Here is a 24278-nt window from a genome sequence, read left to right as displayed (position 1 = left end):
TAGCGCGGCCTGCGAATTAACGCTCCGCACGCACGCACGCACGACCACAACTTTAATACGCAGACGTACGAAGGAAAAGCGGTTCTGAACGTCAACGTGTCTACATTGCGGCTGAGAATGACTGCGACGCTACGGACGTTGAAACCCCTCTGTATCAGCACAATTGGGGGGTGGTGCCGCCCACCCGCCCCCACCGCCCTTGCTCTGTGGGCCACAGGGTCACTGCGAAGGGATCTCAGAAGTAGCTCTGCGACACGCAAACACTCGCCGATTGCCCGACAGCACCTCGATGTGTAGGTGGAGCGCAGAGCTTGGGGCGATTGTCGGCGCCGGCTCCTCACCTCTACCTCCCTGTCCGTCCGTCTGCTTGTGTTGAGCGTCTTTCGCACCGTACGTAGCCAACCGTGCTAATCCGCGCGTCCTCCCGAGTCATTCTCTCGCTCTCAACGAGTTAACGAACAATGCATTGCTCGGCGGCGGCAGCAGCAGTAGCAGCAGCGTGTTACCAGTTGAAAATGAGTAATTAATGACTCGCCCTTTTCCGCGGGCTGTTGTCTAACAAGAAGGGGTTTGCACCGCCGTGCGAGCGTTTCCGACGGACACTCTCGGCACAAGGCACGCAACAACGCGCCCGGGGTCTCACTTGTTGCTGACGGGGGGATGAGTCACCGCGGCTAGAAACGAAAGAAACCCCAACCGAGCGAGAGAAAAAAATTTGAATAAAAACATTTGGAGGGGGGGGGGGGAGTGCGGTTGGTCGGAGGGGTGGGGGGGGGGGCTGGAAAACAACAAAATAAACCCGAGACAAGGTTTTTACCGCAGAGCAGACTCGCCGACAAACTAAAAAATTGACACCAAACTTTTCGCTCTTGTTTAAGATTGGCCAACACAAAGCAATGAATCCTGGGCCCACACACGGCCCGGCATCCCAAGGGCTCCCTCATTACACCCCCCGCCCCTCCCCCCCACGATTGGGGCCTCGTGATCGCCGCGAACCGGTGGGGACCCGCGTGTCCAAACCCGCTCGGCAACACTCCGCGCCCCTCACTCTCAAATGGCAGGCGCACGAGCTGTCGATATGGGGGGGGGGGGGGGGGGGAGTCCCTAGGAAACAAACAACACATTCTGTGTCTCGCCCGCCTCCCTCAAGTGAACCTGTCCCCGGTCACGCTGCGTTATTGACAGTATCGACACGTGGGAACAATGCTGATATATAGGACCGCGCACACGCTCGCACACTCGCGCACGCCTACCCACGGACCGTGTGGGTGTACGTGAACATGTGTGGCGGAGCGGCGGCGCAGTGGTTAGCGCGCTGCTGTGCTACGAATACCTGGCGAGCCGAGTTCAGACGATTATCTGAACCGGTCCGGGGCCTTCCACGAGGTCTAAATAGCCTCAAATGGGTGCGGTGGTTTCAACTTCAGCATTGGGTAGACAAAGGCGGCCAAGCGTTGGGGCTGACCTCACCGCTCGCTCCCTTAGGTTCCAAACGACCACCTTTGGTGGCTTGTCAAGCTTTTTCCACAGCACACTTCAACTTCAACTGCAGGACCACACTCCGCCGCGTTCGCCACCCTCGCCGCGGGGGGTTTCCGCTCGTTACGACCCCGACCACGGATCGTAAAGCAGAGCGCCAAACTTGCACCGCCGTTAACGAGCGGCGAGGGCGGCGGGGAGAGGGGCGGGTGTCGTGGGGGGGGCAAGTTTCCGAGTCGATCGATCGAGTCCGAACTTCCCCGGGGCAGAGAGTAAAAACGTAAGAGTTGACAAACGGCCGGCGGCGGGATGCGCGGACGAAGAGGTGGGGGGGGCGTGCCGGTGACGAACGAGGCCGCCGGCACCGCGGGCGGCGCTTCGCTCGATGGGCGCCGAGCGTATCGTGATGCCTCCCTCCTCTCTCGCACGCCAGCGAGCAATGGGTTTTCTCCGAGCGCTCCGAAGTGTCCTGGGGCGCGGGGACACTTTCGGAGTGGACACTTCGGAGGCGCCCCGTGTCCTCCGCTCACGATGGCGCCGGCTGTGGCGGCGGCGTGTTTCGCGGATGCGGTGTTAGGCGGGCTCTCCCATGGTGGTTGTTTTGGGGCTCAACCAATTTTAGTAACGCTACGAATAGCAATCATTCACCAAGGGTCTCAACGCGCGCCGTAGAAGACACGGCGGGCAACAGACGCTCGGCACGGCGAAAAAACCATGGACCTAAGAACTCAAATTCGGCTGAATTCTAAAATGCGCTAAAAGCCACTTGCTAGAATTCTATAAAGTGTATAAAAACGTTTTCTTTATACCACAGACTCAGAGTTGCTGAGATCTCGTGGGGAGAGAGAGGAAGAGAGAGTTCCAGGGTCTGGGGACTACGTGGGAAACGGCTCAGTTGCCCATCGATACATTGACAATGGTGCACAAAGGCAGCAACAACAACAAGCTCAACACATTCGTCAATAACAACAACAACACCATGTGTGGCCTTACAAGTTTAAATTAAAAAGGTATATAATCAGCGATTGCCTGAAATGTCATCAATTAAAAAGGTTTCCTTTTAAGGGCATGCATGGTGGTGTTGATGAATGTGTGGAGCTCGATTTCGGGAGGTGGCCCAACTGAATCCAGTTACCCGAGGAAGTTCCCCAGCGAAACGTCGGACGTCGCGTCAAAACGACTCGCGGCGCAAAAACTAATTATTATTTTTTACAGGCATGCAGTGCAGGAAACCGGTTCGCCCGGAGAAAACCCAGGAGCCTTCGAGAAGATAATGCTGACCAAGGAATCTCCTTGCTGCACCGAGTAAAGAGGTCTGATTCTTTCAATGAGCCATTTCAATGCTAAATTATATGCTAATTCCTTTGTCAAGGCGCTTTGTTTTCTTCTCACACAGCTTAAAGGTCGTGATCTAAGCGTGGCTTCTCTCACTCCAGCGCTGTCCTCCAGACAGTCTCGTCCCTTCACCTGATGAAGGCCGCTTGTGTTGTGGCCGAAACGTCGTGATTTTTTGTTATTTTCTTTTCACCTACGTGACTTTACCCAATAGAACCAAAGAGTAAGGTCTGATTCTGCTGATGAGCCTACGAAGTTGGAGGCCGGTTCAGAGTTTGCCAGATTTAACAGAGTCCTGCTCGACAACATTGATCGGGGGAAGAGCGATCGGCCGACGGGTGAAACGTTATATTTTGCGCGTCGAGACAGACTTCTCAGTCTAGCGCCGCCGCTGTAAAGTGTTTTCGGGCGAGTCCTACGTCCCTCTCAGTTCCTGAAGAAGCTCCCACAACACGCGGAGTGAAAACGTCGGACGTCTTGGTTGAACGACGTGGTAACAGCCCCGGTAGCAACAAAAATAAAATGGGGGAAAAAAAAAAATCGCAAATTGGACGGCAGGTGAGCGAACCTGCGGGATCGCGATCATTTGTGTAAAAAATAAAAATAATCCACGCCTGTAGCGCTCGCCCGCCTTTGACGACGGCGCCCGCCGGGTGATCGGGAGGATGATGCGGTATCGACTCGGGCTTGGTGCGCCGCGGATCCAGTAAATGAAAAGCGTAATTTACTAAAACTCATCGACCCCCTTCGTTCCGGCGATAAAAAGCCGAAGGCGTGCCCCGGCTCGAGAAATATAAATCCCGCGCCGGCTCTCCGGCATAATTCTATTCCGCGCGATCGATCGGACCCGCAGCACTAATCAGTCATCCATAAATATTCGCCGATAAGAGAGCGGCAAGGGAGGGAGGGGGGTGTTTGGTGGGGGGGGGGGGAGGTGCGACCGTGAGCGTCGGGTGCGTACGCGGAGACGGAACGCCGAGACGGAACGCCCTCTGGAGCGCGACCGACGGTTCCGGCGGAGGGGCGACGCGCCGCCGCCACCGTTATTGCTTGCGTCGCAATGAGCGACGTCTCAAATTGCCCGCCGCCCTGCACGCCCCTGCAGTTAACGCCAGGAAGAAGGCGGAGGACGGAAGAGGCCGGGGTCAGAGCCAGCCGAGCAGTAAAAACCCGGGTTTGCAGTCCGGATTTCGGCCGCCTGTAGTTAAACCGTGTTTTCACTGATACCAGATTCTCCGGCTTCTCGGGCGCAATTTTTAACCCTGTAGTTCAAAGTAAAAGTTGCGAGTGTGACTTGTAACCCGGTAGATGTGTGTCTGACCAGTGGCGGTGTAGTGGCGAGCGTACAAACCCGGAGACACGAGTTTGATTCCCGCTCGGGACCAATAACAGTGGCGATTATCTGAACCAGTCTAGGGCCTTCCCGAGGTAAGCTCCCGAAATGAGTACCTAATGCGTTGTATAAGACCATCAGAACTGGAGAGACAAAGGCGACCGGACGTGGTGTTGGCCACCCAACCAATCGTGTGCCGTGCCAACCTCCATAGAGGTTCTCGCTAGCAGCACTTGCCCCAACAGTTTGTTAATTCCAATCGCACTCTCGGCAAAACTATCTCCATATCACTCTCGTGACCGTTACCTCGTCGCCCCCCCCCCGTTTATTTTTCCCTTTTGCCCCCTACGTTTGTACGACGTCTCGAGACGCTGCAGTCGACATTGAGGCGCTTTACGAGTTATAAACGGCGATAATAATAATAATTATCGCCGTGTTATTTATTACCCCCATTACCGTCTCTCGCTCGGCGATCACAGGAATCTCGCGAGCCAAGCGAGCAGGCAGCAGGTTTCTCCCGGAACACGTCGATTGGACCTCCCCCCCCCCGCCCCTCCCGGATCACCACGACCCACTAACTCCCCCCCCGCCCCATCCCGTCGTGCTTTAGCTCTCGGGAAGAAGCGGCCACTCGCCGACCTCGCAAATCTCTTGCCTGCGAACGTGCCTCTCCTTGAATCCTCGCCGTCAGTGGCCGCCCCTGGCTCCCCCCCCCCGGCCCCCCGAGGACGACAAGCCGAGCCCGGCGAGTGAGACGCGGTGTTCCTGGTTTACCGTCCGGCGGGTGGCCGCTCGTGGGAATCGTTTCAGGGCTCGGGGGGAAGGGGGGGGCGCGGGCGACGATAATTTCCGCCCCACCCTGTTCGTGTCGGCTCAGGGGAAGGCCTGTTCGGTACAGGCCCCCCCAAGGAAGCACACGGTGGCAGTAGCCAAGGCTCTTCTGTCAGCGGTGGCGTGAGCAAGGCAATCGCGGGGTCTGCGCCTTTATCTGTGACGGTGCAGTCCAGTGCGCAGAAGCACTCGCCGCCCCGCCGACGGGCAGCACCAGCGCGTGCAATTGCAGGCCCGCGCCTCTTCATGCGTTTGCACTGCGTGCGCATTGCATTTGCCTTGTGCATTGTACGTACGCATGTTGGACTTCTTTTGCACTGCACGTAGCCAACCGTGCTAATCGGACGTGCGGGGGAAGGACGAGGAACTAAACACAAAACGCAGTTCCAAAGGAATGAGTTTCAATCTAGATTATTTTAAAGTGGTATAGCTCCAGTGGCTTCCGAATGGCGGAGGGAAGAGCGTTCCAGATGGCCGCAGAAGTGATTCAGTGAGCATCTTTGTACGATGGCTGGCCAAAATTCACTTCTGCGAGGATGAGTTCACATGATGATGGTTTATGCTACTTGATGAGAACTGTTGCCAAAGAGCGTCAATAATGATGAGTGCCAATAAAGATGGAACAACCTGTTATCTGCACACTCGTCACTTTGTGTATCTTCAATAAGCTGTGGGGTAAAAACCGTGAGACGGTGCTGATGAGCGGTAATGATGAAAAAACCTCTCCCATCATCGCCATCATCTGTCAACTCATTAGCGAGGATGGAGGCCGAATGAATTCCCCATCATGGTGCTCATTCTTTAGCCGGTATCGCCACATCGTTCACTCCCAATCCGTTTCTCATTTATCTCCCTTACCACACTGCCTCTATACTCCGCACACTCGGGGCCTGCATTCCCACTCGCCCTGCTACAGAGAAAAGTCTTCATCGCACGGCGGTTGGAGGGACGTTTTAACTCTCAGGGCGGAAATTTAGCCAAACTTCACGCGACGGTTGTATTTTTTGCACGGTCATCAGTGACCGGCCGGAGACGATCAGCTCACGGCACCTGGGGGGGGGGGGGACCCGGATGGACCACAGGCAGTAGCTGAGAACCCAGAATCGAACCCAGGTTCTCAGTCGTGCTGGCTCAGCCTCTCACCTCTGAGCCATCCGGCCATCGTTGGTGCATTGTAGCGTCCTAGTGGTTGCAGGCATCGCATGGATCATGCTGGGACCCTCGGCTGAGACCCTGGTTTGGATCTCGCCACCGTGGCGCCCACAGTGGCGAGATGTTAACTGCCTCACCTGGTATACAGGAGGTCGTGGGTTAGATCCCGACCCTGACACCTGCTGTGTATTTGGAGTTTGCGTGTCTCTCTCCGAGTCCTCGGGTTTTTCCCTCCGCATTCTAGAATCGACGTCACACGTTGAAGAGTATTTGGCAGCTTTAAATTTCCACGTGACGAGTCACTTCATCGAGCTATTAATTGTGATAGCCAGGTCGCTTATGAAACAGAGCTGTGTAGCTCAGTGGGCCTTACCTGGTAAGATTAAAAAAAATAGTTTAAATCGTTTATAGAATCGCTGTGGCCGGGCGGGTGGCTCAGACCCGGGTTGAAACCCAGGGTGGTGCCCGCTCGGCCTCTCGGAACTCGAAGGCACCCAGACGCCTCAACGAATTAACAATGAAGAAAAATCAAGCGCACACACACACACACACGTGTGGATTACATGGACGCTGGCGACAATTAACGGTAGCACTCGCGCCGGGGCGGGCGAACGGGCAGGAGTCGCGTCCATGGGCCACGATGAAACGATGGAGCTGTGTCAGGGGCGGGGGGGGTCCATGTGGCTGGTCTTCTCTCAGATAGCAACGCAACTTGTTCGTACTGGATCATCGCTATGAGAGTTAACGTACGTCCCGCTCCACTCACCCCCCCCCCCGCCCCCACCACAACAAGTAGATGGACGGGCGGACGGACAGAGCAAAAGCAACCCTGGTGACTTGGAACGCGTTTGAAAATCTAGTGGCGCAATGGAGCATGGAGCAGCCTACCTGTCTCGCTCCTCCGGCACCTGGTCCACGGGTCCTCTCTGAGAACAAAACCAACAAGGGAAGGGGAGACGAGAAGTGAGAGTCTCATCAATAATGGAGTCCAACGACGCACGCCGACGGCACGCCAACTCTCACCGTGGGCACACACTCGCCCTGCGCCTTTCGCCCACGTCGTATCTCGCCCGCGCAAACGTTGTCGATTTTATTTATTTTCTTTTTTCATTTTGAAATTACCCCAAAGCCGGGTGGGGAAGGGGGTGGGGGGGGGGTGGCGGGGGAAGTGAGAAGGTTGCCGTCCATTAACTCGGAGAAAATACACGGTCTCGCGTTTAGGGCGGGCGGATACGCGCCGCTGGACGCGCCTCGGCTCCGTAACGCGGTCCCGGGAACAGCAGCAGCGCCCCGGCCGTGCCGCCAGGGATAGACGGCGGCGAGAGTCGCATCCAGCCGGGACGGATGTACAGACGAACGGACAACGGACAGATGATGGACAGACGGACGGACAACGGACGGTTGAAGGACGGGCGTATGGACAACGGACGGACATACGTGATGACGGACGGACATACGGACGATGGATGATGTATGACCGACGGACGATGGACAGAAGCATGCTGCATTGCAGCGCCACCGCCACGGGGAGAGGGCAGGGCATTTAATAAATGACGGCATGCACTTGAGCAATTGCTTTATTTTCGACCGTGTCTTTAATTTAGTTTCAAGTTCTATGTCTGTGTGTGTGTGCACGCACATTTGCGTGTAGCTGCTTTTACGCCGAAAAGCCATTAACGAGCTTCAGTCACCATTATAATAATGAATTAATATCTACTTATTCGTTTTCCATAAGTAAAATAATTAGTCGATCATGGAAATGTCATATTGCCTATTGCAATTACTTTCAATTAAATTTCGATTTAAAGCTTTCGTGACTGCAATGATTCATCTTCTTTGGTTCTTTCGGTAAAGTCACGTAGAATGAGAATAAAATAATAAATTGATAAAATAAAATAACACAATAATATTCTCACGAAGTTTCGGCCACAACACAAGCGGCCTTCGTCAGGTGAAGGGACAAGACTGTCTGGTAGGACAGCGCTGGAGTGAAAGAGCCACGTTCAGATCACGACCTTTAAGCTTAAAGCTTAAAGCCGCTTGTGTTGTGGCCGAAACGTCGTGAGAATATTATTGTGTTATTTTATTTTATCAATTTATTATTTTATTCTCATTCTACGTGACTTTACCGAAATAACCAAAGAAGATACTTTCAATTACTTTCAGACTTGCCTGTTGCATGCGAGCTCATAACAACTGTTCCCTGTTGCAAGCGAGCTCGCAGCAAGCCTGCCCTGTTGCAAGCGAGTCACAACAAGCCTGCCCTGGTCCAAAGCGAGCTCACAAAAAGCGTGGCCTGTTGCAAGCGAGCTCGCAGCAAGCCAGGCCTGTTGCAAGCGAGCTCACAAGCCTGGCCTGTTGCAAGCGAGCTCGCGACAAGCCTGGCCTGTTGCAAGCGAGCTCACAGCAAGCCTGGCCTGTTGCAAGCGAGCTCGCGACAAGCCTGGCCTGTTGCAAGCGAGCTCGCGACAAGCCTGGCCTGTTGCAAGTGAACTCGCAACAAGCCTGGCCTGTTGTAAGCGAGCTCGTGACAAGCCTGGCCTGTTGCAAGCGAGCTCACAAGCCTGGCCTGTTGCAAGCGAGCTCGCAACAAGCCTGGCCTGTTGCAAGCGAGCTCGCAACAAGCCTGGCCTGTTGCAAGCGAGCTCGCAACAAGCCTGCCCTGTTGCATGCGAGCTCACAACAAAGCCAACCTGTTGCAAGCGAGACAGGGACAAACGTGCACTGGGCACAAACGAGAGGCCGCGACCGTGTTTGGCGCGTGCCGTTGGCGCGGGGCGCGGGGATTAACCCGGCACACTGCGACCCATGCGCAGGGGTCGTGTGCGGTGCAATTATGGCTCTGTGTTTTTGCCGCGCTCCGAGCCAAGTCGACAGCAGCCTCCGCCGATTTCAAGTCGAGCCTAGGGGGTGTCCCCTTAAGTCTGGCTCGCCCAAACGCAGTCGGACGATCGGTCAAACGCTCCGCGCTGCTAAACGTCGACGCAAGTGGCGGCGCAGCTGCCGCCCAACCGATGTTATAAATTTTATTTTTGTGCCGGGCGCTGCCGCCGCTGAGTTGGCAGCAGTGCACAAGCACAGTTAACGAGACCAACACACACTGTGCCGGCTTAACAGGAACAATAAAATATAAGGCACGCGCGGTCTTCCTCGGCGCACACTGCAGTCTCGGACGACGTCACTGAACGATATCGCTCCGCGCCCACCTCGTTCGGACCGTGAGCATGCACCTCGTCACGGGCGGTCTCACTTCGCCCTTGCCAACTCCAATTAAAAAGTCTTTATTGACGATTTTTACCGTCACCCATCATGTTGACAGGCCCGCTGGCTCAGCGGTAGAGCGGGCGGCTCGCAATCGGAAGGTCGCAAGTTCAAATCCTGTTTGTGGGGGTTGACTCGGCCCATAATCCCTCTGGGGTCGATAAAACAAACTAATTTGTAGGGAAGTCAACAATGCTGTAATATGGAGAGACTTCCCCCCCCCTGCGATAGGAATGTGGAATTTCCACAGATGGCTCAGGGCTGTAAACACGATGCTCACATGTAGAGCAGGAAATACATTTAAAAAAAAAAAAAATTTGTGAAATTAACACCGGTGGCATCTGGCACGCAGCGGGCCGCCCGCCCAGCGTAGGTGAGGCACACGACCTCCGTCCGGGTCGCGGAGGCGCGCACGCTTATTAAGGAACAGACCGTTCGTTTTGCTGGGCAAAGGCTAATCAGATTCAATAGTGTTTTAAAGCGTGGAGGGCCGAGTCCTGTGCACTTAACTGCATTGGAAACGCGGCACAATAGGTCAAGAAAATTGGCTCCTGTGACAACAAAACTCTTCCCCTAAGCGCCGACACGCGCAGTTAATTAAAACACGGGCAAGAGCGAGAGAGGACGGACGGACGCATGGATACGGGCGACGAATGAACAGACGGATGTACGGACGGACGGATGGACGGAACCAACAGACAGATCGAAGTACAGATAGATGAACAGATGGATGGACGGACAAACGGTCGGACGGACACACTGACAAGTGGACGGATGGACAGATTGTCGGACAAATAAGATGAATGGACAGATGGATGAAGGACTAGCAGAAGGAAGGACTAGCAGATGGAGAGACAGACGGATGGACAGTTTGACAAATAGATGGACAGAGGGTAAAATGTATGTATGGACAGTCGGACAATTGCACAGATGGACTTATGGATGGACGAATAAACGGACACGCAGACGGACGGGCGACGACACGTTTGTAGGTGTGAACCACGGGTGAGATGCCTCGTTCAATTGAGGAGATGAGGTGACAGGTTGAGGTGGTAGTATGAAGTCGAGGCCGGCCAACAGAATCCGGGGCTGGGAGAGTTTACGGTATCACGCACGCACACGCAGATCTGCTCCGAGTTTTGCGGTGTTCTCTTGGTCGCCGTCCGCATCAGAGTTCTGCACGTGTTGTTTTTTTTTTATTGTAAATCAAGGACCCAGGACACAAAGTAGATTCCAAAGAGGAGGAGGAGGAGTGGGGGAAAAACAGCAAATTGCGTGTTACAAATCCTGAGCCTGCACGTCGCTTATAACCATCTCACCAAAGTGTGGAATTATCTCTCCACAAAAAAACACGATGCCCTTAACGGCGCGTGAGATAAGAGCCTCCCGCCAGACCGTGGAGTCGCGTGACCCCAGCGAGCGCCGCGGTGTCGGGAATTGCTTTGGGCACTCAGTCTTGCCGTTGATGCCGATTTTTTGTTTTTGTTTTACAATGCTGATTGTTGGTATTTGCACCCCCACAAGACAACTCACCGAGAGAATCACTCATCATCCCCGCTCGCCCAACGCAAGCGACGTTCTCACCACGTCCTCAAACTCCTCCACCTCGTCCATCTCCTCTACCTCCCCCACCGCCTCTACCACCTCCTCCTCCTCTTCCTCCTCCTCCTCCTCCTCCACCGCTGCCGCCTCGTCCTCCTCATCCGCCACCTCCTCCACCGCCCCTCCGTTCCGCAACACAACTTTCGCGAGCCAGCGCGCGAGCCCGGAAACTTACCGCGGATAACGACCGAAATATTTAGATTGTGAAATAATATTATTTATATAAATGCACATATATCGTACACGTAAAATAACAAATATGGATTAAATGAATTTGCTGGGCGAAGCTTCGAACGCGCCTTTGGCCGCTACATTATTTTGACAGGCAAGGCGCCGCTGTGCCGCCAGGCTCGCGTTTCCACTCCAAAATAAAACTTTAATTTGACGGCTGACGCTGCATTAAGTTGATGGGACGTGACGCGCCGTGGCGATGAGAGCAGCGTTCGTTAGCGGTGGTCGTTCCGGCCACGTGGATGGAGGGGGTGTGGGGGGCTGCGGGTGACGGGGATGACGGGGAGGGGCGGCACACACAAAAGGGTGTTGTTGGCGTTGCGAGAGAGGGGGTTATAAGAGAGTATCCGAATTTAGCTGAACAAATATAAATTTTTATGTATACTTTTTCAGAACTTGAAAAATTCTCCCCCCCCCCATCCGTGGGAGTCGACGTAACGACACCGATTGCAAAAAGCCATTTAGATTCGAGACTTCACAAAAGGGGACAGAGCGTTTTGGTATTCCCGCCGACCTTGCAATGCAAAGTGAGAGGGACGCGCTACGTCTCGCAGGCTGTACAGGCATCGCAGTCGGCAGCGGTGTTGCCACGTGGGGTGCTTTTTGTTTTCTCTTCCCCCCTGTCGGGTGCTTTGCAAGCGATTCGTCAAACTCGGCAAACGCGAACCGGTGACGCCGGCACGCGCCGCCCCCCGGCGCTTTCTTGCGAATAACGAACCAGGACCTCGAGCGTCCGCTCCGGAGCGGGGAGGCGCGGGCAAGTCGGTGAGTATCTACACTTATTTTGTTATGGTCAATACCACCCGCAGTAGTAACTCGAGGTGGGGGGGGGGGGGGGGGGGGGGGGGTGGTGTTTCGAGCGGCGATCGCGCCCCGTCGCCACCCGCCAGGGCGGCGATCTGTCGCTGTCGGCCCAGCGACGCGCACACCCAGCTCGAGCTGGCGGCGGGCTTGGACAATCGGACGGGCGACGCAATCTTGGCAGCCCAAAGTCAGAATCAATCAGGGATATTTACTTATTCATGCTGGAGGAATCCGATGAGCTATGAAGCTCTTTTTCGGGGCGGGGGAGAACGTTACAACAACGAACAAAAACGCGACAGTCGTGCAAAGTATAGGAAAGGTATTCTTAGCGCTTTCGGTAAAGTCACGTTGAAGGGAAACAATAAAATATATATATAAAACAATAAAAATTCTCACGACGTTTCGACCAAAACACAAACGGTCGTCATCAGGTGTGAAAAAACCAACGGCAAGAAACATTTGAAAGAAGTGGCGGTTCGCATTTATTTATTTATTTGTAAACGGTTTATTTATTTATAAAAACATCAGCGGCCACGCGCAGCGATTTGTCAGTTTATTTAGAAGGACGAGTCCATCTATGTTCTGAGAAGAGGAGGGGGGAGACGAAAAATGAATGTATGCTATCTGAAAGCCACCGTAAGCGTGAACAATCAATTAAGACCTGAAATTGTTTATCAAATCCTTCCAATGATTGCTAAGCCAGAATCCATCTTCTCGGTTGAAATTGTCTCTGTGCTTGTATATGTGGATAGCCTCATGAACGAATCTCTCATGGTAGCCAGATGGCTTACAAAGAACCTCTGTCTTGGAAAAGTCAATGTCATGTGTCAATGTTATGATCTGCCATGGCCGAGGTGTTGGTCCTACCGTGTTTAAGGTCTGCTTTGTGTTCACGAATGCGGTCCGAGACATGGCGTTTGGTAATTCATAAGAATATGAATAACTGCAGTCACGAAAGCTTTAAATCAAAGTATAGGAAAGGTAATCAAATAACCCAACATAGATACACATACAAGACCAAACCATCCCCAGCCTACCAGACAAAGCCCGCTGAGGCATCAACTTATTTTTCCCGAAGTGTTCCTGTCCACAAATGATAGCTCAACAAAAAGTGTCCTCTCATTTGGACATTTCTAGCGCCACAATAATCGAAGCAACCTTCAAGCGTCGCGCTTGATCCCGGCCGATTGATTCAACCGGCAACGGTAAATCAGCCGTTTCCCCGTCGTGCTCGCCGATCAGCTTCGGCAAACGGCGCCGCGCTCTCGTCTTATTTTCCTTCGTCCTCACCCCACCTCACCCCGCTGCCTTCCCCCGCCCCCCCCCCCCCGCTCCCCACAACAGCCATCGATGAGACGACGCGGGGGCCTTCAGTCGTTAGCCGGAAACCGCGGCGATCCATCACACGGTGGACCAATTAATTTAATTGCCGCTCGCACGATGACAGATGTGGAAGCGAGAGTCGTGCGTGCCGTCCCCCCGCCGCCAACCCCACCCGGTTGGCTAGTGGATGAAAACAAACGGCTCTTCTCTTGTGGCTGTGAACCTGTGGGGGGGGGGGGGCGGGGGCTGCTACGGCGGCGGACATGGCGGTGCCGTGGCCGCCTCACCGCGTCGTCCCGACGTTTCGCTTCCACGCCCGCTGCGGGAGCTTCCGCTGGGAAACCGAATCACGTACCACGTTTCCGCGTCGCCAGCGCGGCACGCAGTCCCCCCCGGAAACTCCTGGAGGCATGACCCGCCCCCCCCCCCCCCCCCGCCCGCCAGAAACCGCCCGCGGTGGGAGCCACGCAGCCACAAACACGAAAGAAAACCTCCCGCCCGTCCATATGTCCATCATGCCGGGCGATCCGTTTACATTAACCCAAACCGCTTTTGTTATTTTACCAGTTAAGTCCCACACCCGGTTGAGGCATGGCGGCGTTCGCCACGGATTGAAAAGTAACACGGCGCCAGCTCGCGACCTTCCAGAAGCCCGGGATTCACCACCGAGCAGCCGGATCCCGGATTCGGAACCGAGATTTCTCGGCTCACAAGGCACGACTGCCTATTTCGGCCGCGGGGCAGGAATTTGCGCGGATCAATCGCCGCTTTGAGATCGGAAACGCAGCCGGCACTGCCGCTCACGTGGAACCGCGGGCGTGGCGCCTCTAGTGGCCGCAGGGGTCACGGAACCAGGCCGAGACCACGAGTCCCCGACATGGGCTCAGTGACCCACGGGGGGGGGGGGGGGGGCGCTCCCTCGATTCGCTCGTCCATCATCGCGAGCGACGCGGCCGCTACTCACGTGAAACAGCGGCATGGTGCTGGCTTCCACGCCGCTGCGAGCCGTGGGACGTCCGGGCGAGAACAGGGGCCCCGGGCTGGCCTCCCGGTCCGAGCGGGCCCCACCACCGCCGCCGCCGCCTCGCCGCCTCCTGTGGGCCTCCTCCCTCTCCCGGTGGCGCCGGTCTCCATCCCCGTCGGCCGAACCATTGGCGCCCGAGAGGGTCTGGCGCGGGCGTTCGCAGCTGGTGGCTCGCACGCGCGCCCCGCCGCCGGCTCCGCCGCCGCCGGCGCCGCCGCTACGTCCCGTGGCCCACGACGGCCCCCACGAGGCCTGGCCGCAGTGGGCCAGCTCCTCCTCGTTGATGGGGCTGATGCGCTCGTCGCTCAGGTGCTTGAGGAGCGAGGAGTCTGCGCGTGGGGAAGGGCAGAGAGAACAACGGTGGCGTTGAGATCCACGCGGACGTCCCCCCCCCCCCCTTTACCTTTTCCCCCCCCCGTGTAAACTATCGATTCTCCGCTGGTGGCCCCTCGCACCTGGGTGGAGAGCCCAATGCTCCCCCCCCCGCCTACCCTTACGCGACGATCTCGGGAATTTGTTTGCGGAATATATGCCTTTGTTCTGCGATCGGTGCTCTGTACCGTGCTCACGTTGAGTTGAAATGAAAATAAAAATAAAATTAAAGCAAATAAAGTATCATATTCTTGATTCTTTCGGTACGTAGAAGGGAAACAATAAAATACTAATATAAAACAATAAAATTCTCACTTTTATTATTATTTTATTGTTTCCATTCTACGTGACTTTAGCGAAGGAACAAAGAAAATGAATCCCTGCAGTCACGAAAGCTTTAAATACTTTTTTAATAAAGATTCACACAGACAATTTCATTCGCAGCAGCACTCTGGATGATCAACGCGCTACTGGTTGGTCTCCCCCACCACGCCACGGAGTTGTTTGACCATACTTCACCACGATTGTCAGGGCGGGCTGGTGTAGTAGAGGATATCGCTCGCCACCGATGTCCGACGTGACCGGGAGCCTAACTCAGGTCGACGATTTTTATAACACTAACCACGGAGCCGCTGTTCCACTCCATAAAAACTTAATATAGAAATAACGGTTTCATAATAATTTGCATTCAAAGGTCACTTAAATTCCCCAGAACCTCAAAGCACCTTACACACAGATACACGCACACACATACAAAGACAATGATCCCCCTTATAGCCTTTAATTTTTGGGCAAGTGCTGTCTGCGTGGGTAGCTAGCACCACGCCTGACCGCCTTTGTCTCCCCAGTAGCGTTGTTTGCACACTGCACCAAGTACTCATTTGGGTCGACCTGGGGGAGGCCCAGGACCGATTCAGATACTATAATCGACGTTGGCCGTGAGCAGAGAATCGAAATCGTGTCGCCGGGTTCGTAGTGCTAACCACTGCGCCACCACTCCCCACGCGCACACACAGAGGCAGAACGCTGCCACAGCGGTGTGACTGGCAGCACGCTGGGCTTGCGCTGCATAGGTGACCGGGTTCCATTCCATCCCCCTCGCAGCCGCTGAAACCGTGGTACCAGTTTCTCAAATTCCTCCTCCCCGCCTCTCTCCACCAAGCGGTGTAAAGGACCGCGTGTGGTGGGGTAAAGTGTGGGCGGCCCCCACCTCGATCCAAGACGTGCAAAAAAAAAAACCCCAAATAGCAGTGGTGCGAGCGGGGAATTGCAGGGCCGGCGCCTTTACCCCAACACCCCCCCCCCCCCGCCCTAGCATCAGGCGTGCCCGGGCACGTCACGCGAGCACCGGTTGCTCAACGTCACCAGCGGAGGTTGCGGGTGTAAGCGTAGGCCAAAGGACTACGATGTCGCGGGGGTGTTCTCTGCAATTCCCTCTGCAGCGGAGGGAGGCTCTTCCGTCGGGCAGTTAGGCGAGCGAGCGAGCTTGCCAGTTGCAGCGCTTGCGCCTCTACGAGCGCAGCGACGCTGGCGCGGTTCGATGGGGAGGACAACGAGTTCAATTAGGAACCCTGCGGGGCTCGGGCAGGGTCTCGACCCGGATTATTTTTGGGCCCTCGTTACGACTAATCTGCTTTGAGGGGTCACCGTTGCGAGCCTAAGCATCTGGAAGTTAAACAGATGAACGCCCAGGGCCAACACCTTACTGTCACTTTTGCTGCGATTCATAATGAACGGGACGCGGGGCGGTGGGGTTGGTGGCGGGGCGGGGGGAGCGAGTGGCCGGGCGGGTGGTGAACAGGGAGAGTGGGGGCGCCGCCGTAACGGTGAATTGACTTCGTGATGAATTTTAACGGCCGCGCGAGAGCAGACTGACGGTGCGGACTTTCGTGCGTTGCGATGACGAGCGGTAACTAGGCGAGAGAACGTTTGAGGGCCGTGGGACGCGCGTCCGTCTGGGATACTCCGCGAGCCCTCGAATGATCCGCGCTGGGCGCGCAGACAAGTTCTGCGAGCGACCCCGTCTCGGAGACAAACGTGTACGTTTGTCCGATTAGTGTTTCTTCTTCTTCGAGCCATCATCTTCGCGTCGTCACGAGATGGAAGAATCCGCTCAGAATATTATCGTGCAGCGCAGCGCGGACCCTGTCGCCGTGTTAGAGAACGGCCGCGCCGGAAGCGGACACCGCAGAGCTACCCCCCGAAAGTCCGTTCGAGTGACCTCTGGTCCAGACAGTAGGGGGCAGCACTTGCCTACCCATCCTGCCACCGGGCGTAATGTTTCTCACGTGACAGCCACATTGAAGCTTTTCATTCTCAAAGCTGGAATGGAGCCAAACTAAGAGCAGAATCAAGTTTAATGCCATTTTTTAAATGCAGTTATTGGTGACCGGGTTGAGACCATCAACTCAGTAAACTTGAGAACCCAGGTTAAATAACAACTCAGCCTCTGTGAGCCTATGAGTGCATGTGAGTCTACGGGTCTCTATGCGAGTCACTTGGTCTTTTTGCAGGTCATCGGTGATCGGGCAGAGGCCATCAAACTCGCTGCAATGGAGAACCCGGTTTAAACACTGGCAGTGGCTGAAACCCCGGATTCGAACCCAGGCTCGCAGCCAGCTTGGTGTTCACATCTCAGCCACCAGGACAACTGCAATTTTAAATAACCTTGTTTCACCCTGGCACCTTCAGAATTATTCTTATTAAGATGCTAGGCAACAGGGGGGGTGGGGGGGTCCCGTCTTGTTCCATTACCGTGCCTTTATGCATTGATCATCATCGTGATCGTCGTCGTCATCGATATCATCATGAGCCATGATCAATCCGCTGCCGAGCCCTCTCCACAAACCGTTTCCATCTCTCACGGTCCTACGATGCAGCAATCAATCCTGCAGCACACAAGGCCCTCCGCGTGAGCCGATTTCATCGCTCCATCTCCACGGTGAATGCCCTCCCCCCAGTGCGTCACTTCCTTGAGCTGCTATTCCACTCTGGGTCTCAACCGCCGACGACCGCGCCTTCGGGCCACGATGCATCCTTTTTGCCGGGGCCCCACCTAGCGCTCCTCTTGATCGTTCAATTTACCGTCTCGAGCTTGCTACGCGTTCTCCAATCCACGCGTGGCGCCTTCCCGCCTCACGGCGCCGTTGCAAGCACGCACCTCTCCTCTCCGCCTCCTCTCCACGCTTCTTCGCGCGTCCTTTAAACCTTTGCTCCCCTTTCCTTCGCCCTCGGTCCTCGTCTCACGATCCCACACGTCACGGCAGATCAACGCGCGTCCAGAGTGTAAACGTGCACCGTCGTGGTGCCGTTTGATTGTCATCGCTGATTTGCTCGGAACATCATCGTGGGCCACGATCAATCCACTGCTGGGCCCTCTCCCCATTGTTCCTCCCGTGTGCTGAAGGTTCCTGGCGTGGGTTTGCTGCTTTTGCTCTCGGTGGCTTGCAGGTCCCCTCGCCCGTGCGATGTCCCCATCACCACTTCCGACGACGGCTGTCCTTGTTGTCAAGCTGCTCAGCTCAACGGGGCCTACCGGCTGATAAGTCTGGGTCCGAGTTTCCGGTCCGCCTTCAAAAACCACACTGGGTGTAATGACAACAACAAATATCGACAACCGCCGTGCCAGGCTAGGTGCACCTTGAGCCCACGTGAAGTGTCGAAGGCTCAACTGGCAGGACGTCACGGGACGGACCCTGGTCCCATGGGTTTACTGACTCAGATGACTGGCAGGTGCACCACCTGTGCCCTGTGCTGTGATAACTTGCTGCGTTTTAGTCACCCGGAGCTCCACTTGTTGTCGCGGTATACAAGAAAGACAAAGATCCCCCGTATAGCCTTAACTGACTGTTGGGGCAAGTGCTGTGAGCGAGCACCTATAAAAGGCTGGCACGGCACATGAGGGGGTGGGTGGCCAGCACCATGCCCAGCCGCCTTTGTCTCCCCAGTGCACGATGTTTAACACACCGCACCAGGTACTCATTTGAGGCCGAGTCGAACCAGGAGAGGTCGAAGACCGGTTCAGATAATCGTCACTGGTGTTAGCCGTGAGTGGGAATCGAACTCGTGTCACCGGGTTCGTAGCGCAGAGCGCTAATGGCTACACTACCGGTATATACCGTTTGCGGTATATACACACACACACACGCGCATACGCTCTGCTTTTCCCCAGTTGTGTCCCTACACACGGCTGCCTCTGAACGTTCAGCGGCATCGTTGCACGCGGCTATCCGATTGCTCCAATGTCGTGATTAGCGATCAATGGATGAGAACGCCAGGAAATGAACTTAACGGAGAGGGGTACAGAGTGGGAGGTCAGGATAAACACGCAAGCATTGTTCATCATTACGGTATAATTTGCTGCCGTTCAATATCTCGTGCCCCCGAGCTTACGCTAGAATGTGGGACGTAATAAAATAATGTAATTACTCTTATCATTATTAGTAGTAGCAGTCGTAGTAATAACCATCACATATTTGTTAGAGCGGCCAGATAAAGGTGGTATGGACAGCCACGGTGGCGAGATGTTAACTCCCTCGCATGATATGCAGGAGAGCTCGCGGGTTTGATCCCGACTCAGCCATCTGTATATTTGGAGTTTGCATGTTCTCCCCCGTGGATTTTTTTTTATCAGGGTACCTCTGGTTTTTATCCCTCCACATTTAGAATCAACATCACGCATTCAGAGTATTTTGGCAGGACAAACATTTCCACGTGACGAAGAGCCACTTTGTTGAGCTCTCATTTGTGGTAGCCAGGTCGCTTCTGAAAGAGAGCTGCTCTTTAGCTCAGTGGGCTTTGAGAGCTGTTAAAAAAAAAAGAGTTTAGTTTTTGTTAGATTAAAGCCACTCGCGCTCGCTTGGCCTGGAATGATCGCTGTTTGCCGACCACCAATTGCAGACGATTGTGGACAGCATCGAGCGTGGTCGAGTGGCTCCGCACTCGAGCGGAAGGTCACAAGTTCACATCCTGGATAGGGGGCGGGTGGTTGACACAGCCCATCATCCATCCTTCCCTCCGGAGTTGACATGAAACAAGTACTGCTTTGTGTGGAAATCAAACAATGGTTGTCCGACGGAAAGACTTGACCCCCGCCATATTAATGTGGAATATCCAGCACCGGTTGAGGGCTGTAAACAGGAGATGTGCGTGCAGCCTCTCCGGTAAACATGGTGATGTTGAAGCAACGTTGGCTTGCATACTGGAAATCAATTTGACTTTACTTTCATTAAAGATGCTGGAGTCACTCACACCCAGGAGTATATATTGGGGCTCAGTCAATCTGGACGATGATAATGAAGATGATGCTTCTGCCACGATGGAGTAATGGTCAGCGCAATCGTGGACCTACAGGTTCGATTCCATCTCCCTCTGAGGTCGTTCAAGCAACGGGGGGAAGAGGGGGTGGGGCAGGTTCCCCCCAACCTCCTGCCTCTGCCCACTCAGCGGTGTTATTCCCATGATGTTTGACTCGAGTGGAAGAGTAGACCAACATATCCTGTGTAGGGGGGCTCTCCGTGGCTCCCTTTAGTCGAGACCCTTCCGCCAGTAGCGACATGAGCGGGCAGTTGCGGGGCTGCACCTTTACCCCTTTGCCACAGCCGTGTGCGCAACCCCCCCCCCCCCCCCCCCCGGACCGGTACCCCCCTTTTCCACTGCCACATCCGAGCCGAGCCAGGGCAGTGCTGTCACGGTACGGGCGTGGTATCACCACTGGCTATTCGCCCTGCAGAGCCAGAAGCAAACGGCGATGCACGCCGGTCTGGCAAGGCATCCGAATCCGACTCGGGGAGGGGCCAACAGGGCCAGGGGACGAGGCCAATCGACGCGTTCGTCACGTGGCGCGTCAGTCGGTGCACCGTTGGGGGGGAAGGGGGGGGGGGTCACGGTGTTGCCGCATCGTCTGCGTGCGACATCAGCGGCGCAGATAGCCGCGTTGGTGTCCACTGCACATTTCGCCATTTGTTTCCACTTTCCTCTGCCTTGTGCCAATATGCTCAAGTGGTGCACGTTCGTTTCTGGCGGCGATCTCTAATGATGCCGTCGTCAAGCCATCCTCTGTTAGAAGCCTTCCTCTCTCGCCCGTTCCTTCCGCTGTTAACGGCGCGGCTCGGTTGCACGATGAGAAAACAACAACGTCAACAACAGCAGCTGCGCACCGACGCCGGGAGGTCCGGCCCTCCGCCGACGCGACACTCACCCTTGTTTTTGTCTCTCCGGGCCGCGGGCACGTGCTCGGGCGACCACTCACAGTCCAGCACGGGCATGGAGACCGGCCGAGGCTTCCCTGCGCGAGGGGGCCACGGGGACACAGAGGGCCAACGTCACCGTCACCGCCGTCTGCCCAGAAGCCCGCCGCTTCCCCGGTGTCAGGGGGCTGGTGGGCGGGGTAGAGAAGTCCCGAGCGCCGGCCACAAGCGAAGCGGCAACACCCGAGGCAGGCGTTGGAAGCGAGACGTCACCCAGCAGGTCGGGGGGCGGGCGAGGCGAAGCGACGCGGGGAAGCAAAAAAAGCGACACCGGGTGCGGAAGCGCCAGCACCGGAAGCAAGTTCGCCGCCCGGGAAAACGATTCGAGTGACGGGCGCCGAGGCGAATCGTCCTCCCGGAGGTGAAAGCGACGGCGTCAAGCGGAGGCCCGTCCAATCCGGCAGTCGAAGCTAAGGAGGGACGCAGTGAGCGAAAGCGTCGCCGGGAAGCAAAGCCACGAGAGAAGCGCCGTGCGGGGTCGACGCGGCGCGGCAGTCGGTGTCCGGAACAGATTTGCATTGAGATTCGGCGGTGGTGGTCGTTCGCTCAACATTACCGCGGGAGCGGGAAAATGTGGTGACCCCGAAATGCATCACCCCCACAGATAGAACACGACGACACCCGGAAGCAGAGCGTCGCCCGGAAGCAAAGCGTTGCCCGGAGGCAGAGCGACGTCTAGAGGCAGAGCATCACCCCAGAAGCAGAGCATCGCCCGGAAGCAGAGCATTGCCCAGAAGCAGAGCATTGCCCGGAAGCAGAGCATCGCCCAGAAGCAGAGAATTGCCTAGAGTCAGAGCATCGCCCAGAAGCAGAGCATCGCCCAGAAGCAGAGCATCGCCCAGAAGCAGAGCATCACCCGGAAGCAGAGCGTCGCCCAGAAGCAGAGCGTTGCCTAGAGTCAGAGCATCGCCCAGAAGCAGAGCATCGCCCAGAAGCAGAGCATCGCCCAGAAGCAGAGCATCACCCGGAAGCAGAGCGTCGCCCAGAAGCAGAGCGTTGCCTAGAGCCAGAGCATCGCCCAGAAGCACAGCGTCGTCCAGAGGCAGAGCATCACCCAGGAAGCGTGTTGTTGTGTGGAAGATGGCGTCTATCAGACCCAAACTGTCACCAGGAAGCAGAGCTTCGTCCCGAATCAGTATCCGTTAGTTCGCTGGGCTAACCGATACCAACAACTGCTGAATTTTGACAATGTGGTACGAGTGTTTTAGACGCAGGAATGGAATACGATTATTATTTCCGAACGTGAATTGGTGACACTACGAGATACAGTGGGTTAAACGGTGATCACAAAAAACGATCGCGATGATTTACGGCCGAGGAAGACCAACATCTCAAGAATTGTTTTCAGGAGGGTGCTGCTACCAGGGGAGATGTTTAGGCCGTGAATTCCGTTGCAGGCGATGAGAGTTTTGGCTTCGTGTGTGGGGAGGAGGGAACCGGGAAACCCCGGAGACAACCCAGCAGCACCGCGCTGCTGCCCCCACGCCTACAACACCTGGTAAACCCTGTAGGCGGTGCTCGTGGTGCTGGTCGCTCATCCAAGTAAAAGCCAGGGTGGCCTCCCCACGCCGTGTGGGTCCCACGAGGGATATTTTTCCATACCTCACCAACATGGTAAGCTGCGAGTGCCGACAACCCCGCTTAGCTTGCGAAATACGATGAGACCGGAGGTGGGGGGGGCGGCGGCCGGTGGTGGTGGTGGCGGTTCGGGGTGGTGAGACGTGGTCACGGCCGGCGGCCGTGCAGCTCGCGGTCAACGAAACCCCCAGCGGTCGCGACCGCTCGATGAAAACAAAAGCGAAAAAAAAAAACGCAAGCCCACGCGAGCAGGCCAGCACGCCGGCCAAAACGATGATGGGCGGAGGAGAAGGAAGGAAAATAAAAAAAAAACGCCGACGGCCGCGGCGGCGCGAGAATGAAACGCTTGCGCCGCGGAACGTCGCGACACCCGGTTATTGATGGGAGGCGGACGGGAAAAAAGGGTGCGCAGAGGGAGAACGTTTATAATCGCACGCAGGACTTAAAGGATTTGAGAAGTCGCTCTTGACCCCGTGGCCCGCGACCTCCTGACCCGGCGAGCAAACCCCGATCAAAGGTCCTATTGTAGCCGCCGCTGCTGCCGAGCGTTATTCGCCACGAGCGGCCCCGGCTTGACCCGGCTAGGCGGCGCAGCACGTGCCGCGGCACGTGGGGGATTTTGCCGGAACGGTGCCGACAGGACGGGCGCTTCGACCCGAAAAGGGAATGGCCCAGATCGTTCGACGCCGGCAACACCAGCAGCAGCCGAAGCGAAAATAATCAAATGCAATAATTAATTAATAATAATGATGATGATGATGAATAGAATCTAGGAGCTGTCGCGGTTGGTAGGGTAATGGTCAGTGCGTGCTGAAGTTGATGTCACCGGTTGCGATGCAGAGGTCACCGATTCGATTGCAGAAGTTCACGGTGAATTCGACGCAAGATTAGAATCGGGCAATGTGCACCGACTAAAAACTCGCTCCTGTGGGTACAGTGACAAGTTGCTTTTGCGTCGTTAAAATCACGTCTCCAAAAGCGTCCGTCTCTCTCTCTCTGTCTCTCATCCGCCTCTCTCTCTCTCATCCGCCTCTCTCTCTCGTCCGTCATCGTTTTTGCTACCTCAGCCCACCGTTCAACAGCTGCCCCCCCCCCCCTCAGCCCCCACCTCCCCTCCCCCAGGTAAAGGGACTCTGCCATATCCCCTCCGACAGAAGCAGCACAACGTCCAATTGCGGGGTGTTACACCTGCGAGATAACCAAACGGAAGCTGCAATGGTTCTTAAGCGCAAACCTATACTTCCAAAGATACCCAAAAGATCGTTAAAGAGCCCGCGCAAGCGGCCACTGCACAAGCGGCCACCGCACATCGGTGCCTCGGCAACAGCGCGCTCATCTGCAGGCCTGGCCAGGCTCGCACACTGGCAACGACCCACCGCGTGAAAACCCACCGAGCCGGAGAAGTGAAATCGCTGCCGCGAGCGTGGCTCTCGTCGCCCCCCTCCCCCCCATCTCGGCGCTTGTTGCCGTCTCTACCGTCGGCCAATTTTGCGATGAAACACTCCGGGGGTTTCGGGAGCTGTCGCCTTGCGGTGCGCACACAGCGCGCCTCCCCCGGCTGGGCTCAGGCCGTGATGACGCGTGTCGCCTTCCAATTCCAACCAGGCCACGGCCAACGAAGACGCAAACAAAGTGTCCAATGGTCACGCCGACGCCGTGGCCCGCCGCCACCTTGGATCGTTAAGTTAAAGGCCCGGCCCTGCAA

General features: G+C 55.9%; 1 protein-coding gene across 3 annotated transcripts in view; it reads right to left on the bottom strand.

The window, feature by feature from the left end:
• Nucleotides 1-24278, bottom strand: part of CNKSR2 (connector enhancer of kinase suppressor of Ras 2) — a 194839-nt gene that overhangs the window by 33118 nt on the left and 137443 nt on the right. For 2 of the 3 annotated variants that reach the window (XM_032972647.2, XM_032972648.2), the window contains exons 12-14: nt 20947-21033; nt 14316-14704; nt 7019-7056 (exon numbers count right to left, since the gene is read on the bottom strand). In XM_032972647.2, coding sequence (XP_032828538.2) covers nt 7019-7056; nt 14316-14704; nt 20947-21033 — 514 coding nt within the window. The remainder of the gene's footprint in view (nt 1-7018; nt 7057-14315; nt 14705-20946; nt 21034-24278) is intronic. The other variant, XM_032972649.2, reaches the window with a different exon arrangement.

The sequence above is a fragment of the Petromyzon marinus genome, chromosome 49, assembly GCF_048934315.1.
Source record: "Petromyzon marinus isolate PM22_M1 ecotype Great Lakes invasive population chromosome 49, UKy_Petmar_22M1.pri1.0, whole genome shotgun sequence".
Taxonomy (NCBI): Eukaryota; Metazoa; Chordata; class Hyperoartia; order Petromyzontiformes; family Petromyzontidae; genus Petromyzon; species Petromyzon marinus.
Note: the sequence above shows the minus strand (reverse complement) of the source record. Positions and strands in the feature narration are given on the sequence as shown.